The sequence below is a fragment of the Procambarus clarkii genome, chromosome 35 (assembly GCF_040958095.1).
Source record: "Procambarus clarkii isolate CNS0578487 chromosome 35, FALCON_Pclarkii_2.0, whole genome shotgun sequence".
NCBI classification, from domain to species: domain Eukaryota; kingdom Metazoa; phylum Arthropoda; class Malacostraca; order Decapoda; family Cambaridae; genus Procambarus; species Procambarus clarkii.
The window spans coordinates 13,150,588-13,174,469 of NC_091184.1; the positions used below are offsets into that span (position 1 = coordinate 13,150,588).

The 23,882-nt window shown below is 39.0% G+C and overlaps 2 protein-coding genes and 1 long non-coding RNA gene across 3 annotated transcripts in view; all 3 read left to right on the forward strand.

Moving 5' to 3' along the window:
• The first annotated feature begins 1,104 nt into the window (after positions 1 to 1,104).
• LOC138371326 (zinc finger protein 391-like) lies at positions 1,105 to 3,864 on the forward strand. The gene is made up of 3 exons (XM_069336113.1): positions 1,105 to 1,358; positions 3,160 to 3,811; positions 3,844 to 3,864. The coding sequence occupies exons 1-3, from the start codon at positions 1,105 to 1,107 to the stop codon at positions 3,862 to 3,864; spliced, it is 927 nt and encodes a 308-aa protein (XP_069192214.1).
• On the forward strand, positions 3,732 to 7,332 carry LOC138371363 (uncharacterized). Its single transcript, XM_069336147.1, has 2 exons — positions 3,732 to 6,028; positions 6,113 to 7,332. The coding sequence occupies exon 1, from the start codon at positions 3,869 to 3,871 to the stop codon at positions 4,736 to 4,738; it is 870 nt and encodes a 289-aa protein (XP_069192248.1). The 5' UTR covers positions 3,732 to 3,868; the 3' UTR covers positions 4,739 to 6,028; positions 6,113 to 7,332.
• Positions 7,333 to 17,876: 10,544 nt separating this feature from the next.
• Positions 17,877 to 23,882, forward strand: part of LOC138371235 (uncharacterized) — an 8,742-nt gene continuing 2,736 nt past the window's right edge. Inside the window, exons 1-3 of the long non-coding RNA XR_011230354.1 lie at positions 17,877 to 18,002; positions 22,276 to 22,434; positions 23,107 to 23,213. This is a non-coding gene — a long non-coding RNA (uncharacterized lncRNA). The remainder of the gene's footprint in view (positions 18,003 to 22,275; positions 22,435 to 23,106; positions 23,214 to 23,882) is intronic.

The following is a 23,882-nucleotide window of genomic DNA, read 5'->3' on the forward strand; positions in this document are numbered from 1 at the left end:
ATCGAAAGGGAGAGCGTCGGCCAAGAAGCCTTGTTTAAAATATGAATATTTTTCCTCTCTAATAAGGTATAATCTCTGTGATGCATTAACACAAACTATTTTATATCTGCCTTTCTGATAACATATATAAATATAATCTTTATTTGTGAATATTTGTTAATTAAGCAATATATCAGAGAGCGTGTAGGGTTCGGTGTTCTATGAACGAAAAGGACTGGAGTAGTTTAAATAGCGAACGCATACCAACGAATAACGCTAGTATCTATATAACAAATTTATTGTCATGTGGAATTGATTTAACTTCCAGACACTTTTTTTTAATAAATATTAAATATTTTGTGGCTGTTTATGAAAAATATTATTATAAATACACATTCTACTTGTTAATATTACCAATTAAATTTGCGACAATTTGAGCCATGAAATACGACGACTGGATCACTGTGTACAGGAGGCTGTTATGGCAGCAAACACTCTCCAGGCGACCATATATCTTGGATAAGTCGCTCCACACAATTGTCGCTTGGACCGTCGACTTCCTATGGCGTCACCTCTCACATATTTACGTCTCATTTCGTTATGAAATTAGATTATTTCAGAGTAAAAATAGGTTTGATCATGTTCTACGTGTAGCACCAACATTATAGTAAGTAAATATACCATATTTCTTCATTACTTACGTAATGCTAGGACGATTTGGGTAGTTTTGGCCAGATTTGGGCCGACTTGGGTAATTCTATGGACCCCTCAGGTGATGAGAGGGTAAACAACCGCCGCCATTTTAGTAGCACCACAGCCAGTGATCATGATCGTCGTCGCCCCTAACTCAACAACAACAACAACAGCCAGTGATGTCCAGCACGAGCATTAAGGGAAAACCTTGACACAAACTGCGCCTATCATAAAGAAGAAGCATCACCATTGACCGCCAAGTGCTCACATCAAGTCTAACTCTAAGAAACAACACTCAAGCCTTGACGCTTCTCCCAACACCCCGGGGAGAAAACCTTCACACAAACTGCACCTGTCATAAAGAAGATGAAGACTCACCAGTGTCCACAGTGTCCAAAGGTATTCACCCGTCCTTCACATGTGAAGACTCACATGTTAGTGCATTCAGGAGACAAACCTCACGAGTGTCCAGAGTGTGGGAAGAGATTCAGTCATCTTGGTTATATCAAGACTCACATGTTAGTGCATTCAGGAGATAAACCTCATGAGTGTCCAGAGTGTGGGAAGAGATTCAGTCAGCGTAGACATATCAAGACTCACATGTTAGTGCATTCAGGAGACAAACCTCATGAGTGTCCAGAGTGTGGGAAGAGATTCAGTCATCTTGATTCTATCAAGTCTCACATGTTAGTGCATTCAGGTGACAAACCACATAAGTGTCCAGAGTGTGGGAAGAGATTCAATCGTGTTGGAAATATGAAGAAGCACATGATGGTGCATACGGATGAGAGACCTTTTCAATGTGCCGAGTGTGGCAAAAAATTTAGAGAACGTGGAACTATAATAAGACACATGTTAGTACATTCAGGTGACAAACCTCATAAGTGTCCAGCGTGTGGGAAGAGATTCAATCGTGTTGGAAATATGAAGACTCACATGATGGTGCATACGGATGAGAGACCTTTTCAATGTGCTGAGTGTGGCAAAAAATTTGTAGAGGGAACCACATTCAAAGTGCCCGCCAAGGAGACATTTTACAGTATAGGCAGGGCTGTGCCCTGATTGGTGGACGACGACGGCGCACGGCCTACCCGCGCGGCAGCCCGCGCAGGCCGAGTGGGCCAGATTTGAACTGCATGTGACCCAACGCGGACGACGCCTGCCCGGCACCACTGGCACTTAGGATATGTGCCCATAGGACCCCTAAGAGGCATTGACTCCCTCTGTCCTACCCTTCCTGAGGAGCCTAGACTTGCTCCACCTACCCTACCAGCCCTTCCTCTCCCTACGACGACAGTTCCAGGTGAAATATTACTGTACTATTGTTGTAATACGTGGGTCACCTCTACATTGGCGCAGTGAGTAAACGTTCCCACGCGGTGATCAAGAGGACCTCGCCAAGATATCTGCATCATCGTTCTGCCGACTTCAGTCAAGACGTCTTAGATAGTGTTCAACGTTTCCAGTCTCGAATTACTGGCTTTGGTTGCACCATAGATGTTCTTCGGTTTGTTGTTCAATAGCGGTGCCCAAGATATTTCAACCCCTGTTTTTTTTGTGCATATATTTTATTCCACATCTTGTGCAATCCCCCAAGATTCTCCATAAGTTCCAGTTATCAGTGTTTTATACGGATTATTTCTCCGGATTTGTTGCATTTTATTGTCTTGTCCCCCAAGCACCGATTCCCGCGGTCCCCAAGTTCTTTGAAGAAGGGGAGACGAGTCCCACCATTCACACGGAATACGGGCCACCGTTCATGAGCATACCCGACCTGTATTGTTTACGAATCCGCTCGCGGAGGATTTCAGGCTGTCGTTCCCGAGCCCATCCGTCTCCAGTGTGTTTACTACAGCGACGCTGGTCCCAGTTCTGCAGGGTGCTTGCTACAGGTCTGTTATTTTCTCATTTCTACTGTTAACTAGACGTAACCTGTTCTAGGCTTTCTACAGAAGTAACGGCTCAAGGGGAAGAGATACATTAAGTGAGCCAGTGAGTTTGTGTTCATACCAGATTTAAGGTGGATGGTGATCCGCCCTGCACACAGTTCCACACGTTCACCTGAAAAAAGTGTTTTTGAGAACCCTCAGCCCAGTGCTTATGAAAATCAGGCACATTGCTTGTTAAAGTTCCTCAAAGTGCCTGCCATATCAGATTTTCCAGTTTTGCAAGTGCAGTAAGTGCCCAGTTTTTGTCTAAGCCTCAAGTGATTTAGGTACCAATTAAGTGTGCAGTGTTTTATGTTGCTTGAAACCCACCTGGCCCCATCATTTACATTATTGACTGTGCAGTGCTTATTTTTCCTTGTGGAACATTTATCTCTATCTCTGAACATTGGAACCTTAAGTGTGGCCATTGGTGTCTGTGTTTTTTGTTGTTGTTTGTTGTTTTGTTTGGTGTGATATACATGTGAGGTGCCTGGCCCCAGATCTAAGGCCTATTACCAGGCATGGCACGATATATTTGAGCTTTAGTTTTTGACACCAGCACAATGGCTCTAATCAAGATAAACTCTGCTTCGGCTGCTGAGCTGCAGCTGCTACCGGGTGTAGGAGATACATTGGCCGCTCGCATTATCAAGTTTCGGCATCGCCACGTGATCACGGAGGACAACATTTATGATATCAACCGCCTTCGGGCCACACCCGATTTGATGGCTGCTATATCGTTTGAGGCGGACCCGTCCCAACAGGGCCCCGGGCCCTCAGGTCAGGGGGCAGGAAGTCGTTCATCGTCCTCGTCCAGCGAAACGGGTACCCGCCGTTCCTCTAGGGGTGCCGCCAGTGGCAGACAACGTGGACGCCGACCTCAGTCACCAGCTTACTCCAGGGCTAGTGGCCGGCAAGGTACTCGGCAGGGGAGCCCCTCCCACCATCGATCGACTCGATCAAGGAGACGGACAGCTCGACACTCGTCACACAGCTCTCGGACTTCCGATTCGGATGCCTCTCTATCCCGCAGCAGGCGGACAGGTTATCGCCAACAGAAAGAGACCTTCCGCACACCACCTCGGGCGTTGGACTATGACGGGAAGTCAGATTGGGCCACCTTCTACTGCCGTTTCACGTCTTATGCCTCGGAAAAGGACTGGAGCGGACCTACGTTATTGACACAGTTAGGGTGGTGCCTCAAGGGTAAGGCAAGTGATTTTTACAATTACTTACTGGACAGAGAACCGTCGATCGATTATAATCGCATGATGCATAAGATGATCAAGCGATTTGGCGATAGGGAAGTTCTGGATGTAGCCATGATGAAGTTTAACCAGGCTCAGCAGGAACCAGAAGAGGATATCGCTGATTGGGCAGATAGGGCCCATCACTTGGCTCATCGGGCCTACAAACATGTGCCACGATGGGAAGTGGAACAAATCGCAGTAATGAGATTTGGCCAGGGATTACAGGATAAGAGTCTGGCAGGATACATTTCCAATGCGAGGAACTCCTCCATGGAGGAGGCTATCGATCGGGCCCAAACCTTCCAGCACAATGCCATAGCGATCCACGGTTCCTCAGGTTCCAAAGGATACGACTCCCATCACCGAGTGCCCCAAGGTCCAGCAGTGCGAGTGAATGCAGTGGGAAGGTACTCCCAGTATGAGCGGCCACCCAGGAGTAATGACGCTTCTCGGCGCTCGACACTCGCCCTTCCCAGCTCCCCAGGCACGTCACCGGCTACCAGCTCTTCAGGTTTTGGAATCAACACTTGCCGACCATCGAGTGCGGGCTCGCATCCTTTATCTTCCAGGGGCGTGGAGGCGAAGTTGGACACCTTGGTAGCAGGTATCTCAGAGACCAACGGGAGATTGGACCAGGTGTGTGAGTGTTTGAGGCACCTTACAGTTGCTCTTATGTCACCACAGCATCGCCGTAGCCCATCCCCTAGGCGACCTGTTCAGTGCTACAGGTGTGGAAAAGAGGGTCATTTTGCTCGGGACTGTGAGGAATCCGAAAGGGATGAGGAAGCAGTCCGCCAGCACGGGGACACCTCGGGCAACAAGCCACATGTTTCATTTAAGGACCAGAATTCGTCTTTAAACGCTGCCGGGTCGGCTCATTCGGTCTAATTCCGACCCAGTGCATAACAGGCCAAGGAGGGGCATCGGAGCAAGATGCTGACCAGATATTGTCTAGAGGTGTGGAAGACATCTCGGCTCACACTGACAGGGGGGACATGGACATTAGCACATCAGACACATACAACCAACAGAGTTTGGTTATGCTAAGTGAGAACTCGTCAAGTGAGGCTCCTTCAGGAATCCAATGCAGGACAAAAGTGGCAATTCGGAACCATGCCACTACTGAACAAACAGGTCTGGATCAGGAAGCAAAGCAAAATTCTCACAGGAAGTGGGGCCCGTTAAGACACAATGTGGAAAGGAGGGCTCAGAAGAAAATAAAGAATGAACTAGCATTTGGTCAGTTCTTGGAAGGCATAGATCCAATTGCTTTCCCTTGGGATCCTGGGGGTGAGATGTGGGAAGAGGGTTGCTCTGTCAAAGGACTCACATTCAAGGAGCAGCGCTTCGGTGCGAGGAATATTGTTAGGACAGAGTAAATTCCTAAGAGTGAAGCTGAAAAGAAAAAAAAAAAAGAAAAAAGGAAAGGGAATAGTGTAGTGTATGCAATGTTGAAACAGTTCGTGTATAGTGCAAAGATAATACGGGTAATAATTGTAATAGGACCCATTCAAGAAACCAGACATTTTTACAAAAAAGACATGTTGTATATAGTGAAACGTTTTCCCTCCAACATACCCATTGTTCTATAGGGACGGGAGGAGTGTAGAGGGAACCACATTCAAAGTGCCCGCCAAGGAGACATTTTACAGTATAGGCAGGGCTGTGCCCTGATTGGTGGACGACGACGGCGCACGGCCTACCCGCGCGGCAGCCCGCGCAGGCCGAGTGGGCCAGATTTGAACTGCATGTGACCCAACGCGGACGACGCCTGCCCGGCACCACTGGCACTTAGGATATGTGCCCATAGGACCCCTAAGAGGCATTGACTCCCTCTGTCCTACCCTTCCTGAGGAGCCTAGACTTGCTCCACCTACCCTACCAGCCCTTCCTCTCCCTACGACGACAGTTCCAGGTGAAATATTACTGTACTATTGTTGTAACACGTGGGTCACCTCTACAAATTTAAAGAACGTGGAATTATAGTAAAGCACATGTTAGTGCATTCAGGTGACAAACCACATAAGTGTCCAGAGTGTGGGAAGAGATTCAGTCAGCGTGGAAGTATGAAGAATCACATGATGGTGCATACGGATGAGAGACCTTTTCAATGTGCCGAGTGTGGCAAAAAATTTAGAGAACGTGGAACTATAATAAGACACATGTTAGTACATTCAGGTGACAAACCACATAAGTGTCCAGAGTGTGGGAAGAGATTCAATCGTGTAGGAAATATGAAAACTCACATGATGGTGCATTTAGATGACAAACCTCAGGAGTGTCCAGAGTGTGGACAGACATTCCGTCACCGTGGACATATGAAGAGGCACAAGATGACACATGCAAATAACAGGCTAAATACTTTGAGTGTGGAAGATAATTAAGAGAATGTTAAAGGATAATGAGGCACATAATGGTATATTAACTTTAACAGTGTGGTATCATACTGTCAGTTGGATCATGTCGTAGCTCAGTCAATTAAGGCAGCGTCTGGGATGATTTTGGACGTAGGTTCGAATCCTTGTCATGGCCCTTGTGGATTTGTTCAGTTGAATGTTCTTCAGAGGTAATTATATTTTGTTTGAGAAATACACTAAACAATGAAAGGTAAAGATCTAAAGATATTTTATTATATTGTTCTTTTATGAAAGTTAGATGACCAAGCAAGAACTAGAGAAGCTGTCACTGTAGGAAAACTCAAAATTGCTTATAAGTATAGAAAAATCTCTTTAGTTTAGCAAAGATAAAACAAAGCTTTAAATGTTTTTCTTCATATTTATGTAAGTAATAATGTGTTTTGTTTTTGCTCTCTGTGGAAATTTATTTAAAATTTAATATACTCTGTAGCTAAGTTATGGACATTTTTGTTGTAATATTATTTAGCATTGGAGTTGGTGAAGAAGACAGTCTGAGACATACTTAAGATGAGACCATTTCATTGGAAGGGAAATATATACTAATCAAGGAATTTTCTCATCAGATTCATATGCAAACTGATGTCCATTTTTTATTTTTTGCTTAGGCTTATTTACACTGAGCTTTAAATTTGCTCTGTACCTAGTGTTACCCAATCTCCTAATTTTTATGTAGTATTAAACAACCTCATCATTGTGTTCATTGCTGTCTTCTTTTATGTGCTAGCCATATGCTGTATTGTGACTACCAATTTTTGTCAACTACCATTCAAGCTGTCATTGCAATCAATCTTAGCTACCTATGTGCTTTAATATACTGTACCTACAATTTTCTCTCAAATTCTTTTTTTCATTCCATGTAACGGTTATCATTTTTTGTCTATAAATTTTGCAAGTATTTACCTCCTTAAATTTTCTTAGATTAAGAACCTGCCCGAAACGCTGCGCGTACTAGTGGCTTTACAAGACTGTAATTACCATATTATGTATCCTCACATTCCCAATGTACATTCTTGTATATGCATAAATAAATAAATAAATAAATAAATAAATGAGTTCCTCTCTTGATTATAAATATTTCACCAAAGAGTTTATTGAAGGCAGACTGGCATTTATAACTGTCAGTGAAGTGAATATGAAATTTAAATTTATATTACTATGAAATTTATATCACTCAAAATTAACCAGAAATTTATATTACTGTAGCCTATTTTATCAGTTATGCTGTAATTGTCTGGGAATAAGACTTTACCCGATTTACTTGAGGGCCACTAACCTACCTTGAGGTTACCTTGAGGTGCTTCCGGGGCTTAGCGTCCCCGCGGCCCGGTCGTCGACCAGGCCTCCTGGTTGCCGGACTGATCAACCAGGCTGTTGGACGCGGCTGACCCTAGTGGCTTCGATGAGAACAGGAAGCCGGCGGCTTGTTGAAGATCTCCCCATTTGCCTTGATGATCTGTTCCAATTATATTTTGAAATTCAGCACAGTTTTGGCAGTTTAAGGCTTCGACAGGTAGGCAGTTCCATCAATCAATAACCCTGTGGGTGAAAAAGCCCAATTCGAAGTTATATATTTGCCTGATTGGCAATTATATTAGCCTTATTGGTAATTATATTGGCCTGACTGGCATAATCCTCTCTGTCAATTATATTATCCAAACTGGCAATTATATTAAGATGATTGTGAATTACATAAGCCTGACTGGCAATTATATTAGCATGACTGTCAATTTAAATCAACAAAATATTTATTTATGTTGTGGTGCTCGTGGGTTCTATTACATCCATTAATGAGGAGTTTCAAATCAGGATTAGCATTTAGGAACACGGTTTTGTACATGTAAATAGCACAAGGAGACCCAGGAGTCTCCTAAGGTGACCCAGGAGTCTTCTAGGTGACCCCAAGAGTCTCCTAGGTGACCCCAAGAGTCTCCTAGGGTGACCCAGGAGTCTCCTGGGGTGACCGTGTGTCTCCTAGGGTGACCGTGTGTCTCCTAGGGTGTCCTAGGGGTGATCCAGGAATCTCCTAGGGTGACCCAGGGTCTCCTAGGGTGAACCAGGAGTCTCCTAGGGTGACCCAGGAGTCTCCTAGGGTGATCCATGGTCTCCTAGGGTGACCCAGGAATCTTCTAGGGTGACCCAGGAGTCTCCTAGGGTGACCCAGAAGTTTCCTAGGGTGACCCAGGGTCTTCTAGGGTGACCCAGGAATCTCCTAGGGGTGACATAGGATCATTTGCCATGCTTGTTCCAGCATTTATATATATATATATTGTGACGGTAACGCGTTGGTGTTCGGCTGTTCAAAGCTAGGGGTATGGCCTCGTCACATAGTATTAAAAAAAAATAGAAAATCTGGAACTTCGTCTGTGGTAAGGTAAGGAGAAGATACACAAAACACAAGTAAACTTTAACAATGGAATTTTAATTACGTTAAATAAACAAAACATGAATAAAATGGACAAACAAATTCGTATAATAAAATCAATCAATCAAAATAATAAGAATAATTAAATGACACAATGAAAAGTTACGTTAAGACAAGTGAGCAAAATAACAAGAAGTGCAATATACAAGTAAATGAGAGGTGCTGGAATATTGGCCTTAAGCTATCACCTCTCTCAGTACACGTACGCCAAAGCTTACGTCTAGCAGGGAGAAGTGTTAACTGTGTGAAAGCACGGAATGTTCTGAGGACTGAGGTCGTGGCGGCCCCAGACATCAAGTAGTATGGTGGGCGAGTGCAGTTGCAGCCAGACCGGCGACCAATCAGCGAGGAGCCGGCAGCAAGACGGGTAGTTTGGCGGTTTGAGTCTGAGCAGGTGTTCCTGGCTGCATACGTTTTGCTCTCTGGCAAACCTTGGAGATGTTGTTGTCGTTGTTGGACATTTCTTCCTTAGTAGTTTTATATAGATGTAACGACGTAATTTTGGAGGGAAGAGCAGGCTCAATCTCTTGAAGGAGATTATCGTCACAATATATATATATATATATATATATATATATATATATAATATATATATTTATATTTATATATATATTTATATATATATATATATATATATATATAAGGCTTTTAGGTATATAAGGCTATAAGGTATATTATATATATATAAGGCTAATAAATTGACAGTCATGCTATATATATATATATATATATATATATATATATATATATATATATATATATATATATATATATATATATATATAATATATATATTTATATTTATATATATATTTATATATATATATATATAAGGCTTTTAGGTATATAAGGCTATAAGGTATATTATATATATATAAGGCTAATAAATTGACAGTCATGCTATATATATATATATATATATATATATATATATATATATATATATATATATTATATATATATATATTTATATATATTATATATATAATATATAATATATATATATATATATATATATATATATATATATATATATATATATATATATATATATATATATATATATATATATATATATATATATATTTATATATATATATATATATATATATATATATATATATATATATATATATATATATATATATATATATATATATACAAAGCTTGATGTTATAGTGAACATAGATGAACAAGCTTGATAACAAGCAAATTCAGGTTGTTCAAACACATATAACCTCCACAGTTACAAGCCAATGTTATGGATAACATTTCTCAACTGATCATTTTTGGGGAACCTTGACGGATATAACACACACATGTGTCATGTATATGTGTCTCCGAACACCTGTTATGTTTACCACCTGTTTAGGTGAACAATTGTCACCTGATCTGATCAACAATGATCAGCTGATTTGGTAAACAATGATCAGCTGATCTGGTGTAAACATTAGTCAGCTGATCTAGGAAGCTTCAGAGGCGTCACGTGTAGTTCATCATATATGTTTTATAATAAATTCGACAAAATTAATGTTGCTTTCTTTCCCTTCACAAATAATTAAACCAGATATACCAACGTCACCAGTCAGGTAGATATATATATATATATATATATATATATATATATATATATATATATATATATATATATATATATATATATATATTATATATATATATATATATAATATATATATTATATATATATATATATATATATATATATATATATATATATATAATAATAGTCAATAGGTACCTGGGAGTTAGACAGCTGCCACTGGCTGCTGCTGCTTCGTGGGGATGTGTAACAAAAAGGTGGAGGCCTGGTCGAGGACCGGGCCGCGGGGACGCTGAGTCCTGAAATCATCTCGAGATAACCTTCTTCTTGAGGTTATCTTGAGATGATTTCGGGGCTTTAGTGTCCCCGCGGCCCGGTCCTCGACCAGGCCTCCACTCCCAGGAAGCAACATGTGACAGCTGACTAACTCCCAGGTACCTATTTACTGCTAGGTAACAGGGGCATTTAGGGTGAAAGAAACTTTGCCCATTTGTTTCTGCCTCGTGCGAGAATCGAACCCGCGCCACAGAATTACGAGTCCGCGCTATCCACCAGGCTACAAGGCCCTACTGCAAGATAACCACAAGATAACCCTCAAGATAATTCTCAAGATATAACCTGGTTGCTGCTCTTGTACAACATTGCCGGAAAAAATTATCAAACAGGTCAAATGAGGAGACCTTCGACAAGCAGCTGGCTTCCTGTCCCCGTCGAGGCTACTAGCTTTGTTAGCGGCCCTAAGGTAAATTCAGGTAAATTACGAATTCACATAAACTCAGACATTAAGGCAATATCAGTCACCCGGGCCGTCTCATTACCCAAAGCTACTCAAATCTACCCAAACCTACTCAAATTTACCCAAATCTATTCACAGCTACCCAACACTTCCTAGCATTACGTAAATAATGAATAAATATGATATATTTACTCACTATAACGTTGGCGCTAAAGGTAGAACACGAAAAAATACAAATTTTTACTCCGAAATAATATACGTTTATAACGAAATTAGACGAAAGTAAGTGGCATGAGAGGCCATAGGAAGTCGTCGATCCAAGGGACAATGTTGTGGAGCGACTTATCCAAGATATATTATTGGCAACAGGTTATATTTAGGTTAGGTTTGGATAGGTTAGGTTAGGGGGTTTGTTAGGTTAGGTTTTGTTAGGATGGTTAGGTTAGGTAGGTACAGGAGGCTCATATGGCAGCAAATACTCTTTAGGAAACAATGTGTCTGGGATAAGTCGCTCCACTACCCGGAGCCGGTCCGTCTAATTACCACAAGCTACCACAAACTTCACAAAGCTTCCTGGCAGTACGTTAGTAATGAATAAATATGATATATTTACTCATTATAATGTTGGTGATGAATGTACAACACGAAAAAACATAATTTTAATCTGAAAAAGTATCTTTTTATAAAGAAATTAGACGAAAATAAAAAGCTGGTGACGCCAAATCAAGTCGACGATCCAAGCTTCGGTTAGGTTAGGTTTGGTTAAGTTAGGTTAGGTTAGGTTAGTTTAGGTTAGGATAGGTTAGGTTAGGTCAGCCTAACCTAACATATCATATTTATTCATTAATAACGTATTGCCAGGACGCTTTCTGAAGCTTGTGGTAGCTTGTGGTAATTAGACGGACCCGATACTAGAGATCTGTGGAGGTGCAACTGCACCCTGCGTGACGGGAGATGTCTCCCGTGAGGAGCTGATACTGAAGATATGTGGAGGTGCAACTGCACCCTGCGTGACGGGAGATGTCTCCCGTGGGGAGACTCCTCATGCGTTTGCCTAAATATGCGCCCCCCCCCCCTCCCACAGCGCGCGCAATTCTCACGGAGCGCTGCGTAAATGTTTTTCTCCTTCCCAGAATTCCCCCGCTTATTTCAAATAAGCAGTGGCCATTTCTTTAAAGATGTGGGAGAGCGTTGTAGCTGGATGAGGTCGTAGCCCAGCAAACACAGAACGTTTGTGGACGTTTTTAAATGGTTCCACAAAGGTAATACTGTAACTTTTGACATAAATACGTATATCTGATGTTCTTAAAACCAAAGGATATAACTAAAAACATATATTCTTGAGACACAGTTTTTTAAGATTTATGTAAAAATTTAAAAATAATAGTGAATGCTATGGTATTATAATGTTTTCATGCTTTATATTTAAGAATAAATAATTTTCAGTCAACATTTAGTTTTTTTTGTTTACTTTCTGTAAAGCTATCCAATTTACGTTCTTATAACATAAATATAACATTTATATGACGTCAGTATAACGTTATTTACACGACATCATTACGTTATTATGATGTTATATTAACGTATAATTCCTGTGTGAAAACCAGAATATATATTGAACTTTATGTTTTAAACCTTGTAAAGTTATCATAAAACTTGGAATAAGACGGTAAGCATGCTTTACTTATGAAAATATACAAACAAATCAACAAAAACATTTTAACATAAAAAACATAAACATAACATAAATTAATTGCATGCATGGGAGTTAACTGGAACTCTGTAATATTGCATACATGAACCTTAAGGTACAAACCCAGTGTATTTACCCATGCAGTTCTTTCCTAAATCTAAATTTTTCCAATTTTTACACTTTGTTTCGAGTTCTGTCTTGTGTTGCTACTTTTAATACCCCATTAATGTCCCCTTTGTTATGTCCATTCATCCTATTGTGCACCTCTACCATATGTCACTCCTAATTCTTTGCTTTTCTAGAGAATGTAATATAAGCTTTGACAATCTTTCTTCATATGACAGGTTAACAGGTAGAACAAAGATTACCATTTATATATGGATAACTATTATAAGTCGGTTTGAATGAGTGAATTGCTGCTTGAAGATAGGTATATACACCTGTGGTACTATCAGATTGCATCGTGGTGAGCCTAAAACCCTTCAGATCCAAGCAAAGGGTAAAATGCCAGCAGATACAATTGCGAACACATTGATACCAAAATGAAAGACATATGACGAGAATTGAGGTAACCAAAGTGAAAAGAGTGTTCACATTACATTGCACTAGAGTGCTCCCGGGTTACTTTCTCTCACTTTCTCTGTTTTGTGCGGATGGTACACCTTGCTTTTGGAGTTTATATGCATTTAAACCTGTAGATAATTCTATTGCTAACACATTGATACCAAAATGAAAGACCTAGGATGACAATTGGGGTGACCAAAATGAAAAGAGTGTATACATTTTATCGCTCTTGTGCGCTCCCTGGTAACACACTCTCGCTTACTCTGTTTGTTGCGGATGGTAAGCCGGGCTTTTGGAGTTTATATGCCTTTAGTCCTGTAGAGAATTCTATTGCGAACACATTGATGCCAAATTGAAAAAACTAGGATGAGAATTGAGGTAACAAAGTTGAAAAGGGTATACACTTTTCAGTATTATCACGCTCTCTAATGTAATGAGAGTTGCCTGAGGGTGGCTCAGCTTTCTTTTTCTGGTACCCTTGGCCTACATTCATCTTGTCGGCGGGTGGAGCGCGCTGCTGTCTTTGACATTATATGCACATAGTTCTGTTGGGAATTCTATTGCGAACGCATTGATACCAAAATGAAAGACATAGGACGAGAATTAAGGTGACAAAGTTGAAAAGAGTATACACTTTTCAGTATTTCCGCGCACTACCTGGGAATGTCCAAACAAAAATGGAGAGAGTGGAGGGGTAACTTGCCCAAAACGCGAAAGTGTTTGGGGAGATTAACTTTCGTTCAATACTATTATGCAAAAGGAGCCACACATCTATGGTTCATCCAATAAAATCAGCAGACTTCTAGATGTTACTACTGCTCGGCTTAGACTCGGTTACAAGTATTTCTGGGAATTCTCATTATCTGCCGATGTAGACCTGACCAAATGTTAACTGTCAACAAAATTATTTGCACACCCCTTCGTCACTATGTGATAGTGAATTCAGAGACAATTCTATAACCAATGTACCAACGATGTGTCAATATTTCATTCAAAATGATCTGGTACCAGAAATTTTAGCCAAATATCCCCAGTTTGCTAACTGTAAGTAGTAACTAAGTGATTGTAACCTATCCACCGCTGCCCACTGGATGGGGAGCGGTGTGCAGGACAAACATATCAATTGTGACACTAGCTCTCCACATATGTCAGTTGCTTAATTTAGAAACTGTACTTGTGATCGATCTCGAACCTATTGTTGATGTGACGACTTATACTGAATTTTGTAACTAGCTCATCAAGATTGTAACTTGCTTAGCTAAATGAATTGTTGGGTTCAGTCCCTGAGCCCATTATGTGCCTCTGCAACCCTTTCCACTACCCCCCACAAGATGGGTATGGGGTGCATAATAAATGAACTAAACTAACTTTAAGGCATCCTGAAAGAAAGCTTGGAGGGCTTGAAAAATTGCAGAACGAAGCCTTGAGGATAATCCTTGGGTGCCTTCGTACCACAAAGATACTTAATATGAGAAAGGAACTTAATATTCCGAGCGTTGTTTATCGTGTTACTGAAAATAACTGTCAAATTGGTTTAAAAATGCTTAGGCTAGCTCATCCTAACCCTTGCACAGAAGCCCTCCAGAATTTCTTTATTGAATGTAAACATTGTTTCAAATAGATAAATAAAATTGGAACTGAACTCAGAAAGTATCAGATTTATAATTTGTACCAAGAGAGACAACAATAGCACTTTCCTGCACTGTAGGAAATTACACCCTTTTCAATTTTAATCCCTCCCTTTCCATCAAAGGAGCAAATTAGAGATCAGTCCCAGCTTTGTCTTGAGGCAAAGCTCAACGTCTTAAGCCATATTGATGCTCTGTCCACAGAGCATTCTCTCTCTCAAATCATATACACTGAAGGTTTCCTACAGCGCCCAACGGGTGCAGCTGGAAGTGCAGTTGTCCTGGCAATAGGATATGACTTATATTTTGAGTGGGGAGTCCGTATAAACAACTGGGCCTCTACCCTTCAGACTGAACTATTTGCCTTGCTCCTTGCACTGAAATGTGTACAAGTATCCAAACTTGATACATTAGTTGTAAGTGACTCTTTATCATCCTTAATTGCTCTCAACTCTTTAAGACATAACTGTAACATGCTTGTGTCTGAAGCTAGACACAAATACAATAACAACTTGAGGAACCTTATCATAAACAATAATCTCAACAAAAATCACATAGTTCTCAGAGGTGATTTCAATATTGACCTAGGGCTACAAAATAACCCTCAAGTAGACTGTTTCCTCAACAGCATGAATTCCTGTATGCTCATCCCCGCAATCACCAGGCCCACCCGAGTCACTCAAACATCTGCGACTACCCTGGATCACTGATGGACCAACATAACAGCTCCTCTTACATCAAGTATAATCACTGACAGAACAACTGACCACTATCCTACCTTCCTTGTAGCGAACATGGCCATAACACCACCAGGTAACAAGAAAATTACCTTTAGGTTACAATGTGAAGCGGCAATAGGCAATCTCACAAATGCCCTCCACAATGTAAACTGGGAATCTAAATTTATCAATACACAGGATAATAATTCGTTAACTAGCCTCTTTCCAAAATTTAAAGCCTTTACAATACTTATTGTCCTCTCCTCACCAAGCAAGTAACTGGCAAAAAGGTTAAATAATCCCTGGCTCACTAATGGCATACTTAAAGCAATCGACAAGAAACATGAATATGAAAAAAAAACTTAGGATTGGCCTAGTTGGAAAAGAAGTAGTTAAGAGGTATTCATCAGTGCTTACCAGTATAATAAGAGCAAAGCGTTCCTATTACGAGAATAGATTCAAAGAAGCAAAAGGCAACATAAAAAGCACATGGAGAGCCATCTCTACCATCCTAGGAGCTAAACAACATTCACATAATAAGATAAAAATCTCCAAGGATGGTTATACACCTGCAACAGATCTTGAAACAGCAACTGAATTTAATAGCTTCTTTTCATCGTTTGGTGCTCACCTTGCCCGAAAAATCCCAGAGACTCAGACATATGTTACCACATATCTTTCACGCAGCTATCCAAACTCTCTTCTCCTCTCTCCGGTCAGCCCTACAGATGTTGTGTCCATCATTCACTCGCTAAAAACCAAAGCTGGGAACATTAGTGAAATACCATCGATGGTACACAGGCGTGCCTCCCATGCCCTTGCACCATCCATAGCACTGCTGTTCAACAAATCCCTAGAGTGTCATACCTTCCCTGATATCCTTAAAAAAGCAAGAGTAACGCCAGTTCATAAAGGGGGTAACACGGCAGACATAAATAATTACAGACCCATATCGAATCTACCTATATTATCAAAATTATTTTTTTTTTTTTACAAACAGCTCTACTCCAATCTTGTAAAATTCAATATACTAAGTCCCTGTCAGTTTGGCTTCCGCTCCCAAAAGAGTACCAATGATGCTATTGTTAGTCTGCTTGACTTAATCTTCTCAGCCCTTGACAAAAGTGAGTTTCCAATTGAACTCTTCATCGGCCTGAGAAAGGCCTTTGATACTGTTAACCATAACTACCTCTTACTTAAATTCCACCATTATGGAATCCGTGGCCTTGCCCTAAACTATATCCGATCCTATCTTAGTAACAGACACCAATATGAAGCCATCAATGATATAACCTCTCCCACTCTACCACTTAATTACCGTAAAGGTGCCACAGAGCAGCATCCTAGGACCCTCCTGTTTCTTATATACATCAATGATCTCCCTAATGTCTCTAACATACTTAAACCTATATTGTTGGCTGATGATACTACTCATCTACTCTGACCCCAACCCACTCCTGTTAAATAATGTTGTAAACAATTAATTAAAAAAAGTCTACTTGTGGATGTCAACCAACAAACCTCACACAAAACATAGAAAAGACCTACTATATCTTATTTGGAAACAAATCAACAAATGCAATTCAGCTTCAGATAGATAATGTAAACATTAGCAATAAAAATGATGGAAAGTTTCTTAGCCTATACTTAGACAAGAGACTCAACTTCCGCACCCATATACAACACATAACTAAAAAGGTTTCTAAAACAGTTGGTATACTGTTTAAGATCAGATATTATGTACCCTACTCTGCTCTCCTCTCACTCTATTATGCACTTATCTATCCCTATCATTCTTATGGCGTTTGTGCTTGGGGTTCAACCTCTGCAAACTACCTCAAGCCCATCATCATCCAGTAAAAATCTGCTATCAGGATAATAAATAACTCTACCTTCAGACAATACACAGCTCCCTTGTTCAAATCCTTAAACATGCTAAACAAATTCACTCCATACATTCTCCTGTGTAAATTACGTTTATAAAGCCCTTTTTCTAACTGCAAACCCTGTTCTGAAACTCTTCCTGGACAGATGTAATAGAACACATGGCCACGTCCCCACCAGACATAAATATCTCTTTGATATCCCCAGAGTCAAACTTAATCTATGTAAACACTCTATGTAAATAAAGGGACCTAGTCTATGGAACTCACTCCCTTATAATGATTTGAAAAGCTGTCCAACTTCTGCCATATTCAAAAATAAAACCAAAAAGTACCTGTAGTACTTTTTAAGTACGAGGGAGTAATGCGCAAAGCGTCCCTCACCTGTGACGTCACAGCGTCACCTGACGCCATATCAACACATCGGCCATTTTGTCGTCAGTTCAGTCATGGCGAGGACTAACCCTTCATGCAAACTGCACCTACTATCAAGAAGAAGAAGATTTTGTGTTCCACCGATAGTATTATCGTAAGTAAGCACTTATATTTTATATTTTATTAAATTAATTGATTCTATTTTTCTGTAATAAAGGTCCAAAGGGTTGTTAAGGAACAAGGGTGTAGCGATACCGACGCTCAGTGCGCTCAACTCACACCAAAGTATCACCTGTGTAGCTTCTGTAATTAGTGTTAATTAGTTATGCTATAAGATAATGAAGCGAGTATAAGATTAACTCGCTACAAGGGTACTGTGTTGGGAGGTGAGGGCTGTTACTGGTGTCTGTGGGGATGTGAGGACTTGTACCAACCACTATCACCACCAGTACCTTGTCTTGCATCCTGCTTCGTATTCCTATTGAGATATGAAGTATTATTGCATTCATATAATTATTCATTCATTGTCATTACTATTTTTATGGGCTATGTTCTGTTACCCTAATGCTTTTTACCCCTGGGCATGTCCATTTACTCTCCAGCCCTTCACAAGCCACTGCTGCACCCCCTCCATGCCCATACTTACTGTGCTTATTCTTACAGGACTGCACTGCATTATGTGGTGCTCACTGCCTGGACACCTTGATACATGCATTATAGGGTTCTGGTAGTTGTTCTACTCACCAAGCCCTTCCAAGGCCAGGCTTGACATGTGAGAGCTTGGTCCAACAGGCTGTTGCTTGGACAGGCCCCTCAGGCCCACATATCCACCACAGCCTTGTTTGTCCGGCACTTCAAAATCAAATGTTTATTTACGTAAGGTACATACATATTTTTAGGTAAGGTACTCTTTATTTGGGTAAATTTATCTTCGTAGTATTTAGCTTTGGCTCGTCTAATTATCTTGGATAGCAATAACGAGTAATTCTTTGAGAATTCTTTGGAGACAATTCCTAACCTATACTTCTCCCAACCTATACTTCTTCTCAAGGTCATCTTCACTTCTTGAAGATGTTCAGGTTTTCTCTTGAAGATGTCGACGGTTGTTCCAGCAATACTGTATTTCTTTTATTGCTGAAAACCTGTTTTCAGCCATAAAAAAATAATCCTGAATCCAGAAAAAAATCCCTTTTGTATCGTCTGGAAATTTTCAAATATTGCTGATCAAACCTGAGTCTAAATTATTTGTATATATTATGAATTACAGAGGTCCCAGGACAGGGTTTTTAGGCACTCCACTTACATTTTCCCACTCTGACTTAACCCCCATTTATACAAACTCAGTCTTATCTTTTAGCTAATAATTTATTGTACACACCATACTCAGCCTGTGTAGGGTAGTTTATTGTGCATGTGTAGTATATATATTTGTGTAGTATATTTGGTATATTTAATGCCTCTAACCTCTCCTCATAGTTCTTGTCCTTCAGTTCTGGGAGCCACTTAGTAGCATGTCTTTGCACCTTTTCCAGTTTGTTTATGTGCTTCTTAAGATATGGGCACCATACAACCGCTGCATATTCCAACTTTGGTCTAACAAAAGTCGTGAACAATTTCTTGAGTATTTCGCCATCCATGCATTTAAAAGCTCTGAATATTATCCTTTACCTGCAATTGGTTGTTGCTGTATTTATAGAATATGATTTGTTCTACTTTACATTTGTTTGTTCCTTTTTTTCAAAATTTCTTTCTGCCTCTCTCCTCACTGCCGTGTAGTTGTTTCTCTTTGTATTACTGGTATGTTTGGGGGTTTGGCCTCTTCGTATATTGATTCCATTTTTGTGTCTTTTGGTCTCTGTCCGTCTTGAAATTTCAGTTGAACAAATCCTGTTTCCTAGTTCTGCATCTTTGTTTTGGTATAAATGTTTTTGTTCCTTTATCATATATTTCACAAAATTGACATACTGTGCATTAATTCATCTCAATTACTTCCTTTCCTAACAGCAAGCCTTTCCAGTAAAATTCTTTGAATTCTTTTCTGACTTCTGGCCTAATGTTTGTTTTATCCTAGTGTGTATGATGCCTAGCGTGTGTCTGGTGCCTGTTGTGTTAAACCGAAGATAAATGCATAAGTATAGGTCAGTAATTTCTCCAGCTTTGAAAGGGGCTTTCATTATGCAGCAGTATTCCACTCTAGAGAGCACTAGCGTCTTGAAAACTATCATCATCGGTATAGCATCTCTAGTGTGAAAAGTTCTTGTTATCTATCCTGTCATTTTTCTTGCAGTTGTGATGGCTACTTTATTGTGTTCTTTAAATGTAAAGCCTTCTGACATCAGTACACCCAAATCCTTTACGTTGCTTTTCCGTTCAATGTTATGATTTGACTGAGTTTTGTAAGTGGTTTCCGTTTTTATATTTTTTATTTTTTCCGTAGCGCATGAGCTGAAACTTATGTTCGTTAATCACCATGTTATTTTCTGTAGCCCATAGAAAGACCTGATTTACATCTGATTGGAGGTTTGCCGTGTCCTCTATGTTGCCTACTCTCGTGAAGATTCTAGTGTCATCTGCAAAGGATGATCAAGTACTATAGGTTGTGTCCTTGTCTATGTCCGATATGAGGATGAGAAAAAGTATTGGAGCAAGCACAGTACGCTTGGGGACTGAGCTCTTTACGGTTGATGGTCCAGATTTTATTTTGTTGACTACTACACATTGGGTTCTATTAGTCAGGAAGTTGTATATCCATCTGCCTATTTTTCCGGTAATTCCTTTTGAACGCATTTTATGTGCAATAACACAATGGTCACATTTGTCAAAGGCTTTTTTTTGTCAAAGCGTTTTGTTTGTCTTCCATGGCATCTAGTGCCATGTCAGAGTGGTCCAGCAACTGTGATAGGCAAGAGCGCCCTGTTCTGAAACCATGTTGTCTGGGGTTATGGAGATGCTGTGATTCCATGTATTTTGTGATCTTACTTCTTAGCATTCTCTCAAAGATTTTTATGATGTGCGATGTTAGTGCTATCGGTCTGTAGTTTTTTGCCTCTGCCTTATTTCCTCCTTTATGGGGCGGTGCTATCTCTGCGGTTTTTAGTATGTCAGGGACAATGCCAGTATCTTGGCTTTGTCTCCAAAGAATGTGAAGGGCCTGCGATAACGTTTTTTACAGTTCTTGATGAATATAGAGTTCCAAGAGTCAGGGCCTGGTGCAGAGTGCATAGGCATACTGTCTATGGCTTCTTCAAAATCCAGTGGGGATAGGATCACATCTGATTTATGATTTGATGTTGGTATCATATCCATGAAAAATTCATTTGGGTTATCAATCAGATGGATGGAGAGCTACACTCGTGGTGTCCCATTTTCCCAGCACTCTTTGTCATATAATGCTTTGAAACTTTTGACGGATTTGGCCTCCACCACCTTCTCACCTAACATGTTCCAACCGTTTACCATTCTGTTTGCAAAAGTGAATTGTCTTACATTTCTTCGGCATCTTTGTTTAGTTCGTTTAAATCTATAACCTCTTGTTCTTGAAATTCCAGGTCTCAGGAAATCTTCCCTATCAAGTTTATCAATTCCTGTTACTGTTTTGTACGTAGTGATCATATCTCCTCTTTTCCTTCTGTCTTCTAGTTTGGAATATTTAATGCCTCTAATGTCTCCTCATAAATCCTGCCCTTCAGTTTTGGCATGAATGTTTGTGTGCCTTCATCGTATATTTTGCAAAATATGGAATACATCTCATTTACTTTACTTTAAGAATATGGTTCGATCAATTAAAAACCCTCTTGTTCAAATTGCAAAGAGACTGAAAGAGATGCAGCATGCTCAATGGATTATATATTAGTGATTATTATTAGGATTATATATTAGTGATTATTATTAGGATTATATATTAGTGAATCATATTAGTGATTCAATTATTATGGTCATAAAACAATAAACAAATAGTTTTGGTGTTATTACACTCTATTCACAGGTTATATATAAGTATCTGCATGTTTTGTTCACCATTACAAACCACTAAGTTGGTTTGATTTTTGTTGAGATTGTTATTTATGATAAGATTCCTTACGTTATCTGAGAATGAAGCTATGTCGGTATTGGGAAATCTATAGATGGCACTTATAGTCAAGGAGGATTTAAGGGATTTACTGGAGAACTTGGCAAAGGTATATTCACAATAGTCGTCTCTATTACTAATGAGACTATTGCAGATGAAGGTATCTTTGTAAGATATTGCTATGCCACCTCCTTTTTTTATTAGGCCTGCAGTTGTGAATGGCTTTATTATCACCTTCATTGTATTATCACCTGACCTAATGCGGGTATAAAATCAACTAATATATATATATATATATATATATATATATATATATTCAAAATTCGTCAGTGTACTACATTTTTGTTGTTGCTTTTAGGTGATGCTTTTAACCAGTGTACGTGGGTCTGATGTGCAACCACAGTTCGAAGAATAATGAAGATATGAACAAACGGCCTGTGGTCACTATACAGTCTGGAAGGGCAAAAGAAGAAATTGGCATTTCTACAAAAACAAGAACTATATAATGTTATTTTAAGTAAGTAACCAAAAAATTAAATAATTTTTTTAAAGTTTAAAATTCACTTAAAAATGTAAATTTTAAGTTAAAAAATTTTAACCAAAAAACTTGATATTTTTCATATTTGGAACCATTCCATAATCCCAAGCATAAATGATTATATTTCTATCACTTGCTCTTAAGATTGTTTCATTTAATAGAGGTTGGGCATAATTGTTCTCTGACTTAGCTATAGGAAAATGTAAAATTAATTGGTTTATCCATTACAGTATTTTGCAGTTTATTTCATGATCCTGTGCTTAATACTTGCATAAATAGTAGATTACAAAATGCATTTTTATATCATTAGTATTGAATAATAATAATGCAAATAATTGACTTATAAATGATGTACAATTAATTGGTAGGTGATATTATATTATTAATATTTTTTCATTCTTGCAAAGCCTTAACAAAGTCATTAACATGTTAATATAAACTTGATCACCTTCCACTTATTTTCTCATGTGCTACCTACATGTACAAAACCTTATTCCTAAATGCATATTTTGTTCTGAAACTTGTCCTTTATATGTTGTGTATCACCATCTCTGGAGAGTTTTATCTGATTGATGTATAAATTACTTTTAATTTTACAGAATATTATTGTTATACTGAATTTATTATTATATAAATAACTTAATTTTACAGAATCATCTATCAACGCACATCCACAAGTTGAGGAGGAGGATGTGACCTTCCAGATGTCTGAAGTACTGAAACAGGCACCAAACAGGCCTGGTGGATCTAGGTACAAGGTAAAATAATTTAATTTTTTTTTTTTTTTTTTTTTACTAATTGTCCGATATATATATATATATATATATATATATATATATATATATATATATATATATATATATATATATATATAATATATATATATATATATATATATATATATATATATATATATATATATATATATATATATATATATATAATGTGTCGTACCTAGTAGCCAGAACGCACATCTCAGCCTACTATGCAAGGCCCGATTTGCCTAATAAGCCAAGTTTTCTTGAATTAATGTTTTTTCGACTACCTAACCTAACATTTTCAGCTACCTAACCTATCCTATAAAGATAGGTTAGGTTCGGTCATATATCTCTATTAATTTTAACTCCAATAAAAAAAGAATTGACCTCATACATAATGAAATGGATAGCTTTATCATTTCATAAGAAAAAAAATAGAGAAAATATATTAATTCATGAAAACTTGGCTTATTAGGCAAATCGGGCCTTGCATAGTAGGCTGAAAAGTGCGTTCTGGCGACTAGGTACGACATATATATATATGACAATGTCAGACCACGGAGGAAAAATGAAACAGGAAATTTCCTTAAGTACTTTCGTATATTAAATACATCTTCAGAAGGTGTATTTAATATACGAAAGTACTTAAGGAAATTTCCTGTTTCATTT

What these genes read in the sequence shown, in the direction of transcription:
- LOC138371326 (XM_069336113.1), top strand. Translation starts at nt 1,105, where the DNA reads ATGTTAGTGCATTCAGGAGACAAACCTCACGAGTGTCCAGAGTGTGGG. An exon ending in GATTCTATCAAGTCTCACAT is followed by an intron (nt 1,359 to 3,159) that starts GTTAGTGCATTC and finishes TTTTGACACCAG; the next exon opens with CACAATGGCTCTAATCAAGA. An exon ending in GGTGGTGCCTCAAGGGTAAG is followed by an intron (nt 3,812 to 3,843) that starts GCAAGTGATTTT and finishes CTTACTGGACAG; the next exon opens with AGAACCGTCGATCGATTATA.
- LOC138371363 (XM_069336147.1), top strand. Translation starts at nt 3,869, where the DNA reads ATGATGCATAAGATGATCAAGCGATTTGGCGATAGGGAAGTTCTGGAT.